This window comes from Acanthochromis polyacanthus, chromosome 22, assembly GCF_021347895.1.
Source record: "Acanthochromis polyacanthus isolate Apoly-LR-REF ecotype Palm Island chromosome 22, KAUST_Apoly_ChrSc, whole genome shotgun sequence".
NCBI classification, from domain to species: Eukaryota; Metazoa; Chordata; class Actinopteri; family Pomacentridae; genus Acanthochromis; species Acanthochromis polyacanthus.
In genome coordinates, this window is record NC_067134.1 from 17,945,687 (window position 1) to 17,958,199 (window position 12,513).

Here is a 12,513-nt window from a genome sequence, read left to right on the forward strand (position 1 = left end):
AACGCAGGTGGTGTGGTGATTACCTGCTAGAATGCAGGTGTATCCAGATACCACTTTAACCACAGGGGAGGATGTTTTTGGGTTTGAATCTGTCAATTTTGTGGAGCAGCTCAACTCGGTGCAACACTGTAAACCATCTAATACACTGTGTAAAACTGAGTAGAGCTCTATCTATGTGGGCTTTAAACAGCGATGCTGGTGGCATAGCTCCCAGTCTGCCACAATAAACACAGCTGGGTCTGTGGACATCACTCAGCGGATTGATTAAACATCATTGAACCGCTGTGGGAAGCAGATGTCCGCTTCCTCCGTCCCTCAGAGACATTCAGGCTCTCGTCATGGACTCTGGATTGTGTCACCGAAAATGAAAATGGGATTCTGAATTTGAAAACTTGTCGGTTTGGACAAAAGAAGGAAAGCTGACAGGGTGGAAATGCAATTTTATTGTTCTGCTTAAGTTGTGTGGCTGCTCTCAAGTTCTCATCTGCATAAAAGAAAATCTGAATTAGATGTTTCTGCTGGCCTCATTTAAAAGCCTCAGGAAGTGCTCCTGATTCATATGTAAATAATGTGTGATTGTGGGCGTCAATGTGTGCGCGGGTGTACAAGGAAATCTGGTTCGTTTCTCAACATGTCCCACATTGCACCTCACTAATTAATGTTTCATAACGGGCTGCCTGCTGAGTTTGGTAATAAAAAGATACAATTCTGTGGTTCTTATTTAAACTCAAGGAGCTTTTAGAGTTTCTAAGAATTTCACTCACTCAGCAGGTTGCATCAGATGTTGGGATCATTATACTTTTAATACTTCATTTGAAATGGTTTCAGTTCTCTTGTGTATTGTTCATCATGTAAAGGCAACTAAAAATATATTGCAATGTGAGTGTTGATTTTGGATTATAACAAATGGTAAAATAAGACGTATTTATTTGCAGCTCTGGTTGAAGATTTAGTGAAGACCAGCGGCCGAACTCAGCCTCAAGGTGCTCGGTGGGGATCCTGGGAAACGTGGTCCAGCTGCTCCCAGCAGTGTTCCAGAGGCTTCCGAACCCGGAAACGTAGCTGCTCAACGGCAGAGGGAAGGACCAACCCCAGCGCCTGTGTGGGATCCCCGGTGGAGTATCAGGACTGCAACATTCAGCCCTGCCCAGGTAACAGGAGGTTCTGGCTGTCAGCATAGATGCAACAGCAGAATGCATGAATAATGCTCGTTATGTGCGTGCATTGCAGTGAGTGGAGCCTGGTCTTGCTGGTCTTCCTGGTCCCAGTGCTCATCCAGCTGTGGAGGCGGGCATTACCAGCGGACTCGGACATGCAGCAGCCCACCACCTGCAAATGGAGGAGACATCTGTATAGGCCTGCACACCGAAGAGGCCCTTTGTAATACACATACCTGTGAAGGTATGAAAGCTGATGTAAAGCTGCTTTATGGAAGATTTTTATGCAAAACAGATCAATGCATCAGGCAGAACCAGCTCCCTACTTTCTTTTTCCATAATTGTTCCATATTGATGTTATTATCTGCAGACTTAATAATAAAATCTGCTGCTGTGCTGGTGACTCTCAGCTTTATGTAATACTAAAATATGCTATGAAAAGTGGCGTGTCATTGCAGGCAAGCCTATTTTACACAAGGAAATGAGTAATAAGGACTATCTGATGTGGATGTTAAAACAGTGGATAAAAGTCAATCATTTCAGATCCTATGTTAATAACAAATATTAAAATGCCAAAATGTGTGCCCTGTATTTATAAAATCCATCTTTTCTGATGTTCTCCTTTTTCATCTTCTTAGAATTTCATTTGATGAATTCTACTGAATTGTTATCATGAATAGGCCTTTAGCAGACGTTTGTGAAATGGCACGTTCATTTGCATATTTGCTCTTCTTTGTAAACCTGGCTCTTCATCTTTTCAAAAACAATATCTCATTAACATGATTTTTAATGATTCGAAAGCATTTTATCTTGATTTCCATTCGGCGCATGTTTTAAACACTTTGTAATTCTGTTGGAAAGTGCCATGCAGAGTTTTTATCATAACTGTTACACTATGCAGATTCACTCTATCTCCCTCAATTAAATGATGGTGCTTGCACGGGCACTGATGGGAAATCTCCCCCACACAGCAAGTAACAAATCAATATTTGCTTTGAGAATTCAAATAGTGTGGCAGTTGCAGCCTAGTCAGGCATTTATTGGCTGGAAGTCAGAAAATGAGCACAAAAAAAGCTAATAAAATAACCTCAAATTGATTCGTCAACTTTTGTACGCCATTATTCTTTTGGTCTTTTCAAATAAATGCAGAGACACGATGCAAATTCGGGTGTAATCAACTGCTCATCTATTTTACACTTTTGTTCAGTGAACAAAGTAACTCCAGCAGGCACACAAGGAGGCCGAGCTGTTGACTGATGATGACCATTACACTGCGGCCAACATTTTGCAACCTGCTATGCAGCTTCTTGAGTCACTCAGTTGCACAGGAGGTGAAAAAGACTAAGTCAATAGCATTTAGTTTCACAGTGTCTCACTACAAGACAGTGCTTGCTGCATTTTGGTAGCAGCTAACATGCAAAATTCAGCATTTTACTTTAAATTTTGGAAGAACAGCCCCCTCCTAAACATCAGATTTGGATTTGGATATTAAAATAAATCTTTTTTTTTTTTATTTGTGGGGGATGTGCTAATCCTGCATCTCTTCATGGAAATATCGAAGCATTCAGAAACAGATGTGAAATCTTAACCCACTCTTTGTTTCAGCCTCAAGCTTTTTGCCTTTCTGTCCGTGTGGTTGTTCCATCAGCAGGTTGGGGTGAATGGACGGACTGGGGGGGTTGTGATGAGGAGGGTCTGCAGCATCGCGCTCGTCGCTGTGGGGAGGACGCAGAAACGGACGCCGGCCTCTGCCAGGGCAACCTCACCCAGTCCAGGCCCTGTCAGCCTCACGAGGTGCCAGGTGAGCGCAGGTTTCTACCAGGAAACTGCCGGAGCACGTTTCTTCTGTGTACTTTGTAACCGCTGTTGCTGATACAAGCTGGAAAAATCCAGTTAGATTCTCACAAAAGTTCAATCAGATGCAATAAAACGCTGACTCTTTCGCTGTGCATCTGTAGAAATTAAAGAGATGATTTAATGGAGATGTCAGCACTGTGCCTACCTCGAGAACAGGGAAGCCTCCGAGAGAAATTAACTGGTCTTGTCATTTTGTTGTTTGATCTTTTGGAGCTGTGGTGATTTTTCTTCACTACGCTGATGTTTTTTCTCCCTCCCTCTCCCTCTTTCATATCCGTCTGTCTCTCTCCAGTAATTTTACCTGGACAGGAGGAACAGAGCTGTGGAAGTGAGTGAAAACAAGCGATGTCTTTCATTCTTTCTCCCTGAATGATTTCACTTTGTTCCCAGCACACACCCACACACACACACCACCTGTATTCTTCAGTACCCAACAGCCCTTCCCTCTTATATCGCATCCAAACCAAATCAGCTTCTCGTCAGTTTAATTACAGTCTCTGAACACAATGGCAACACCTTGCTATTGTTACAAGCATCCGCAGTTCTCATCTGTTTTCTTGTCCTGATGTGCACCACACAGTTAGCACCGTATTGACTTTTGTTGCCGACTTTGCTCCCATGTGGCACTGCATTGGCTGAAATGTGTAACTGATATTGGTCTTTCGATAATGTTTAATAGCGGCATCAACTTCCAGTTTGATGCAGGTCCCTTCTCTTTTGTCCCTTTAGCAGCAGAGTTTCTGGATTTCAGCAATCTGTGCATCAGTCTCTCCTTTCTAAACTTGATACAAAGCAAGATATGCTCATATATACTGGCCACTTTAGTAGTTTTAACCGCTAAAACCTCCAATTCCTGGATTTATGTCTGAAACCACCAGCAGTTAACATTTCCACATATCTACAAAGATTTCAAAGACTTTAAGGAGGTTTTTGCTTGTATTTTCTACATGAATTGCAAAGATAATCAGAATAATTGATAATGAAGTGGTAAGGTGTAATGGTCGTGTCTTAGTAGCTTCAGAACATTGTTGGAGCTCTGTCACCCAGAGGAAGAAAATGCACACACAAAACTAGCATCCAGTGTTGATTTATCTCTACACATGGGCATGGTTGACAAGAAAAGCACTTCTATTAAATCAAGAAACATCTAGGTGCATGTACCACTAGTTCTCAGATTCTGTACTTAAAGGGGAACTTCGTTTTTTTTCAACCTTGGGTCTGTTTCCATATGTGAGTGATGGAGAAATGAATTTTCAACATAGCTCCAGTATTTAGCCAGGCAGGCAGCTTAGCAGCTCAGTTAGCAGCTCGGCTAGCGAAAAGTATGGGGCAGCTGGCACTGACCAGCTCAGATAGTCTCTATAGACCCTTTAATGACCCACGTCACGAATGACATCACAGCTTTAGCTGGAGGCAAAAGAGGAAGCCCGCGGCCGGACAGAAAGGTGAAAGACTGAGGGACTAGGCTCTATCAACTTTTCTAAAATGTCGTCCTGCTGTGTTTTTGGATGCCATAATAGGAGGAATGACATTGGCGAACGCAAATTAAAGTTTTATAGGATTCCACCGAACACTCGTGCTCAGAGGGAACGAAGACAGTTGTGGTTAAATGCATTGAGGCGAAAAGACTGGACAGAGACGATCAGCTGCAGTCAATTCCAGCCATTTTCAGTACAAAAAATCGCTAATATTCTATTTGTAAATAAAAAATATTCAATTCAATTCAGTTCAGCTTTATTCCAGACACTGGGTCCAAATACACACACCATAAGAACAAGGACACAACAAGACACAGAAAAAAATACAATCAAAAACAATAACCCATTAAATATGACGAGAAATACAGGGAATATTGGACGCGCATCGCGAGGTGCATTTCCTTGAAAACGAATGATTCGTGGAGTATATACAGACTTCAAGACATGTTTTGGACAAAATATGTTACTGGCTTGTGTCGTCTGGATGTAAAAGGTTGGATTATGGCCGTTTTTTGTGGAATATTTTCATCTGTGTGTAATAATGAACCCGGAAATGTGAGTCGCGCTGTGTACGTTGAAGCCGTGTACAGAGAAAGGATGGATGGATATTCGTTGTTTGTCGGACAAATGTGTTTATATTACCCGCCGTGGTAATCACATCTGAAAGTGGTTTATACCGGCGGATTCATGAGAATCTAAGCTTTCCATCGGCTTATAGTGTTTGTATAATCGCTTTTGCAGCATTCGGACATTCTTTAAATTCCTATGCACATTAGTAAGTGTACCGCCGGCGGTACACCGAAGTTTAACGGGTTAAAAATGCTCGAGTTTGCAGCGCAAACTCCCAGCGCAAACTATATGCTCCCAGTCCCGCTTGACTTCTCGCTCCGCTTTTGCCTCCAGCATAAGCCCCGCCCACAAAAAAAACGTCACAATGTTTGTAAACAAATAAAGGGTCTATAAGTGTCCCACAACATACTAGAGATGAGAAGTGAACGAAAACCTCCACATTACCTGGCGATCGCTCTTTGTTGTGGTCTGTATCCAAATCTCAGGACGCCAGAAAGCCAACCCGAAATCGCGCAAGAGCTCGCGAAATCGCGCGAGCTATCGCACGATTTCGGAACAACATTTGAAAGAAATCGTAAATGGTAAAATCGTGCGAAATCGTGCGATAGCTCGCGCGATTTCGCGAGCTCTTGCGCGATTTCGGGTTGGTTTTCTAGCGTCCTGAGATTTGGATACAGACCACAACAAAGAGCGATCACCAGGTAATGTGGAGGTTTTCGTTCACTTCTCATCTCTAGTATGTTATGGGACACTCATTGAGACTGTCTGAGCCGGTCAGTGTGGGGCAAAAGCACGTTAGGGCGGACTTTGACGGGGGGGCCAGCTGCCCCATACTTTTCGCTAGCCAAGCTGCTAGCTGAGCTGCTAAGCTGCCTGCCTGGCTAAATACTGGAGCTATGTCGAAAATTCATTTCTCCATCACTCACATGTATGAAATGACATATGAAAACAGACCTCAGGTTGAAAAAAAACGAAGTTCCCCTTTAACAATTTTGTGAGGAAATCAGTTTATCTCAGAAACTTTATGCAAATATCAGAATGAAATGGGCCATGAACTGATCTTACTTGTATCTAGAGGTCACACCCTTTCCCCGTGGTGCTACCTGAAAGACAAATTGTGTGTGAAACTGTGGTTTGTCGTGACCATCCACTATGACTGTCCACACTCAAGGATCCCACAGCTGTAAATAGTCATTAAACGCATCGGTGCTCTCGTTAATGCTGCTATTGATGGGGTACATTTAGACAGCCCAAACATGCGTCTTCCCCACCCAATCAAGAGTTTTAAAAGCTTAATACCTTCTGATTTGATGATTGGACCGCACCCACCTCAACAGATGTCTTCTGCCAGTGTCCTGTGATGCATGTAAAAGCCAAAACATGGCACCGCTGCTTCTGATAAAACCTCATGTGTGTATAGATTTGTGTGGATAAATTAGTGTTCTAAATGTTACTTCAACTTTAGTTACTCTTGTCACATTTATTTGTAGAGAGAGAGATCATAGAAAGAGTCTAATCTCAAAGGAGGAAATGCCAAAAACTGCAGTTTGCAATCCATTTCTCCCACCTCAGTATTTACCAGGACATAGCGGGCTTGAACGCTCATCCATGCTCTCCAGAGACTCTCTTCATGAACCTTCTTATGACACATGACAAGTTTATAGAACATATAACAAATGACAGTGTTGTTCTGAATCTCTTCATGAATATTTATGATCCACAAAAGAACCTTATTGCTTTGGTGATTTTATGATCTTTTCATCGTGCACAGCCCTTCAAGTAAATCTTGTCGTTGCACAAAATGCAGTGCACAGTGTTACAAGCTAATTGTCAGTGCATTTTGCTGAGCACATTCAGGCTCCCCAGAGGGAAAACCTTCAGTTCTGAATTGCCATGTCATTATTACTTCATTATTCAGCTTGACATCTTGTTCGTGTCGTTTTTTTTTTCTGCTTCATTGTGTCCCGTCAGTAACATTGATATTTCAGTTGAATTAACAATAGAAGCAACACCACTGTGATTTGACTTCAAAAGACCCGATGAATTCCAAGCAGTTTCGGGTCATTTTTGGCTCCTGGAGCATTTTTTTTTTCATTGCAATATAACGTTCTGTACCTCTGTGGAAACAGAACAACCACATCTAGAAGTGGAAATGTGTCAGAAATGTTTTCTTGTGTCGTCTTATTGCCATAAATCATAGGAAAAACTAGAATTTCTTTGATTGTCAACGTTGTCCACAAGCTTGACCAATAATTAAGCAAATGAGGATATTTATTGAAAATTTAAGGCTAGCATTTTTCATTTTTTGTTTCATTTTGTTCATTGTTTGTCTTCTATCTTCTCTGGGTACACACTGCCTGTAGTTCAGATCTGATAGTTGTTTCTGTTTTTAAGGCTTCCGGCTCTGATAAATGACAGTATTTTTTTAAAACCCAACATGCTATTCAAACCCAACACTAGCTTTTAATGTTCAGAAGGTTAATGCAATTTTAACCCGGCTCCAGCTATACTGCTGGTAATTTATCACCCAAACACTGGTTTACAAAGGCCCCATTTCTGTCCTCTTCCCTTTCCACCCCTCTGTTTTTAGCCTTTACCTTGTTCCAGCTGGTAGCAGTGGGCTCAGCCAGCTTCTTCGCTGCAGCGCTCCTGTCAGCACTGGGCTGGACTTACTGCCACCACCTCAACCGACCGTCAGCAGAGTCAGCCGTCATCCACCCCAGCACGCCCAACCACCTCACCTACAACAAGCAGGGCAACGCCACGCCAAAGAACGAGAAATACATCCCCATGGAGTTTAAGGTGAGCAGGTTTAGATACTGGAAAGAACACTGGAAAAAATGCCCCTCTTTAAACAAGAAAAAAAACCTATCGCAAGAAACTTTAACCTTGAAATAAGTGAAAAAATCTGTCAATAGAACAAGTGGAAAACGGCTTGGTGAGATTTCTTGAAATAAGATATGATATTTAGCATCTTGAGATCTTAAAATTAGCTGGCAAAACTTATTTCAAGCTATATTTTACCAGGATTGTCAAGCTTAGGTGTCTGAAAATAAGCCAGACATGCTTAAAAAAATAGTAGTTTTTCACTGAAAAATCGATTTTAGCGTTCATGTAATCTGAAATAACCTCCCTCTAAACAAAAACTTTTCCACACTGCAGACGCTAAACAAGAACAATCTCCATGTTAACGACGAGACGTGCAACCACTTCCCCTCCCCGCTGCCCTCCAGCCACATGTTCACCACCACCTACTACCCTCCCAGTCTGAGCAAGTACGACTTCCACGCCGACTCACCCTGCAGGACCTACATGCACAGCTGAGAAGAGGCCAGGCTCCAGCAACATAAAGCACCTCCATGAAAGGTTTCCTTGTTCAAGAAAATGGAACAAAAATTTGAATAATATTTAAATCCCAGTCATTAAGGGTCAGTGCACCTAAATTCTGCTCTTGTCACCCAGATAGTTTGATTTTATTTGCTTAGGCTATCTGAACAAAACTAAAAATTACATTTAAAAGAGGCAGCTGCAGCATCTTTCTTGAAAAACAGCATTTTCTTTACTCTGCAGAATCCACCGATGTCACTGCAAGCAGGTTAAAAAGAACTGTTTATATGTGGAGCAACTCAAAGCAGCATTATTGGCTCTTAAATACAAAATGTGCAGTTTCTCATTACTGAGTTGCTACAAGATGCACCAGATTTAGAGCATGGCCTGCTGCACCGGCATGTGAAATTTCTGCCAAAATGTGCACCCGTCTGTGCATCATGTCCTGTGGTCTTTGCAGGATTTGTTCCTTTAGCTGTGAAGAAAATGGTCATCAGCCTACTTCTTCACATTGGCTGAGTGCAGACTGCACAGTGTCTGGTTGTGTAATATTCTGCAGGATAAGGCATTCATTTATCGTGAATTATAATTCCCATTCCGAATGAAGAAAGCGCATATTTATAGACATTAGAGGTAATGTGACGCCATCTTGCGTGTAATTTTAATCTGTTGCAGCCCCCGCAACTCTCTCAGGATTAATTAGGTATAGCTAATGGAGGGAGTGGATGGAATCCTCCCACTAAATCTGGAATACTAGTTGTTTCCTCCCATTCTTCAAAGTGCAGTTGCTTGTTTTGTTTGAGGCAGAAGAAAAAGAAGAAGTGTTGGTTTACAGGTCATACAAACCTTGAGCCAATCATCATCGAGGACCTGCGTAGTCAGATCGACTGCAGATTTTGGGACACGTCTTTGTGAAAGCTCCAGTGCAGAAACTCATGAACCAACAGAAGAGTGCAGCAGTCTTAACCTCCACAAGGTTGTTCTCTGTACCTAAAGGAGTCCCCTTCCTCTTATGTCACTCACCCTGAGGAGCTTCATTTGTGGTCAGTGTGAGAGCAGCTCCAGGGTTGAGCTGGACTGCAGACGTTGTATGTATCTGGATCTGCTGGACTTTGAACTTTATGGATTTTTGGCCGGTAAGTTCAGAAGACTCAGAAATGCTGTAGACTGTTCTTGAAAAGTTACAGCTGCCATCAGCGATGAAGACTGATGTCTCTGATTAAAAGCAGACAAATGAAGTGACACACAGTGAGAAACATCGTCCCAATGGATGAAACAGAACAGAGACTTGCAGATTTCTGGCATTTTTGCTTTAATTTTCACACTTAGAAAATGGAAAACTACACTGAAGAGGACACCTCACTCTGTACTGTACATTGTTAAAGATGCACGTTTGCTGACTTTTCTGTCGGCAGATTATATTAATTATTTTAGCGTTGTCGTTCACAGATGTCACTGCTTGCATTGGTATCTCTTTTTGCTGAAACTACATGATTAAATTGTGTAAACATATGGGGCATTGACACATATTTTCTGAGTGTAAAGGCATTAAGGTTGTTATTCAGAAATCACCAAATATACACAGCTATACCTGAATTTATGTCAACAGAGACTGAACAATTCATTAGTCAGAAATAGTTGTTTCGAATGAATCCACTAGAGCTGCAACGTTTAATTGATTTGTCATCCGCTGTTAAATTAATTGGCAGCTATTTTGATAAGTTAATCCCATTAAATTATTTTTTGTAAGGTAAAAAAATTCTAAATCTTCATTTTCCGGTGTGTTACATTTCAATATTTCCTCATATCACTACTCCTCTAGTAACAACAAATTAAAGATCTTCGGGTTGCGAACAAAATACATGTGAAGACGTCATCTTGTGCTTTTGGAAACACATTTGGCTTCACTTTTTTTTTCTTTTTTTTTTTTTTTACCATTTTCTGACATTTTATATACCAACTAACTGATTAATCTGGAGCATAATCAACAGATTATTGGACAGTGAATCTACACTTTAAACTGCAGTGTTTTGCAGCAAAAAGCGAACTTTGACAAAACAACATCTGTAACTGTGATGTATTGCTCAAGCAGGTTTCAGAAATACTTTTGTAAGACTCTTATGAAGCGTGTCGTCGACTGTAGCTGCGTTTTATGTCTGAACTGTGAAATATGAAGTGAAAGTGGAAAACGCTTCAGTTTATTCTCACAGTCCAAAAACATGCAGTTTACATGAGCCAGTTACTCTAAATTATGTGTGAATATTGTCTGTCTTTATGTGCCGTCCTCTGGATGGGCTGTCAGATTACCAGGATAACATTACAGGTGCTTCTACGTGCTTCACACAAACTTGTGTGTGCTACATGCTATATGCTCATTTTGTAATTTTTTGAACAGTTTTCTAATACAATTGCTGGTGAAATTTGGTTAAAACAAATGCAATGGCAGTGTTTTTGTTAGAGTTGCTCAATTTAAAGGCAGTGAATCAGTTTCCCTTTAGTATAGGAAACTTTATACAGCATGTTGACTGTTTTTGCATGTTCTATCTGAAAGGCAGTGAATTGGAATAGAAGAGCTAGCATGCTGCTTTTATTTCCCCTTAATTTGATGCCAAATTCTGTTGTTTTTCACTGGAAAATAATAGTATTGCTAAAATAAAGCATTAGCCCAAGTTGTACTACTGAAAAGCCCAACATAGCAGGCTGTTAAAGAGAGATTTGAACATCTTGTTGACTTTTATCGATGCCACCAAACAGACACTACACACTCCTCCCGCTAAGTCCACTTAGTTTTAGTGGGGCTGCATTATTTCTCTGCAAACAAAAATATTCACATAAAAAATCTACACATCCTAATGTTCAGCAGCTTCTTACATTCCAGGATGACGGTGTTCATATTTAACTGTAAATTGCATATCTTTTGTTTCTAAGTTGTAAATACCACACCATTTTTCTATGTTATGTAGCATGAAGCGAACAGCTCTGATAACAGTATGTGTTTATGCAGTGCATCTGGGTGCTTGCATACAAGTAACTGCACGGACACTCTTTCATGAATTTACAGTCCATGTGTGTGTAAAACTGTACATATATGTTTGTATGCATTTGCCCTAGAAAATGGAACTCGGTGGAATATCTCATTCCCTGTGTGTGTAGCAGGAAGAAGTTGTGTTTTATTGTATGTAAAAGCCTCCTTGTTGTGAAATCTGACACACATCAGATACAGTATATCTTCACAGTTTGTCCAAGGATCCCTACATGGATATTTTTTCTCCCAAAAAAACACTTCTGCTTAATATGATTGATGTGAATTTGACTTAACACTGCCTTTTGGACACTGTGAACTTTTGGTACTCTATATTTTTGTAAAATGTACACTGTAAAAAAAACAAACAAAAAAAAACACGATGAATAAATTTTGGTGCAAATAATAAAAGATGAAACATATTGCTCAGTGTTCACAAGGTAAGTATTACTATAAAGAATAGATTTACTTGTTTTTATTAAATGTAGATTATTTATACTAGAAAAGCACTCAGAGAGCGCAGTACTCCGCCAAGGCTGCTCAGTTGTTGTACGATATCCGACGGCTGAAATGTTGAAAAAGTCCATGGCAGAAATCACAGCTAAAGATGTACCCACAAACAAAATGACCTTGCGCTGAGCACAGGTGTGTTATGCATGTATACGTTTCGTACGGATACCGAATCACATGACCTTAATATGTAGCGGATCAGTCCTGATAAGTCCACGGCGGTGGATTTGTAGTTGGATCGCAATCATGTTACAGTGACACCGTGCAGCTATCTCGGACAACACTGAAATCTTTAACAAATCTGTGGATCCAGACTATAAGAAGCATCACTGCCAAAATCTAATCACTTGGTCCTTGTGTCATTTGTGACCTTTCTTGAAAATTTCATCCAAATCAGTTCGTCCATTTTTGAGTAACAGTTGGACAAATGTACGCCGATCGTCACATAACTCCATCGTTCCTTGGCGGAGTAAATAACTGCTCAGCATGTAGATGATATTCAGGATGCAGAATTTTGCTTCAAACTGTTGCTAGTTGCTCTTCTTTTTCTGCTCCAAATGACTAATTGCTTTATAATCTGAGCTATAGGTGC

General features: G+C 40.9%; 1 protein-coding gene across 6 annotated transcripts in view; it reads left to right on the forward strand.

Annotated features, from left to right (window-relative positions):
• The window catches only part of LOC110962382 (semaphorin-5B-like), a 41,090-nt gene extending 29,256 nt beyond the window's left edge, over positions 1–11,834 (forward strand). For 4 of the 6 annotated variants that reach the window (XM_051941795.1, XM_022210329.2, XM_051941794.1 and 1 more), the window contains 6 exons: positions 936–1,151; positions 1,231–1,401; positions 2,806–2,958; positions 3,307–3,342; positions 7,653–7,864; positions 8,225–11,834. In XM_051941795.1, the coding sequence (XP_051797755.1) occupies positions 936–1,151; positions 1,231–1,401; positions 2,806–2,958; positions 3,307–3,342; positions 7,653–7,864; positions 8,225–8,386 (950 nt within the window). In that variant the 3' untranslated portion in view covers positions 8,387–11,834. The remainder of the gene's footprint in view (positions 1–935; positions 1,152–1,230; positions 1,402–2,805; positions 2,959–3,306; positions 3,343–7,652; positions 7,865–8,224) is intronic. The other 2 variants (XM_022210330.2, XM_022210328.2) reach the window with 1 other exon arrangement.
• Positions 11,835–12,513: the final 679 nt, after the last annotated feature.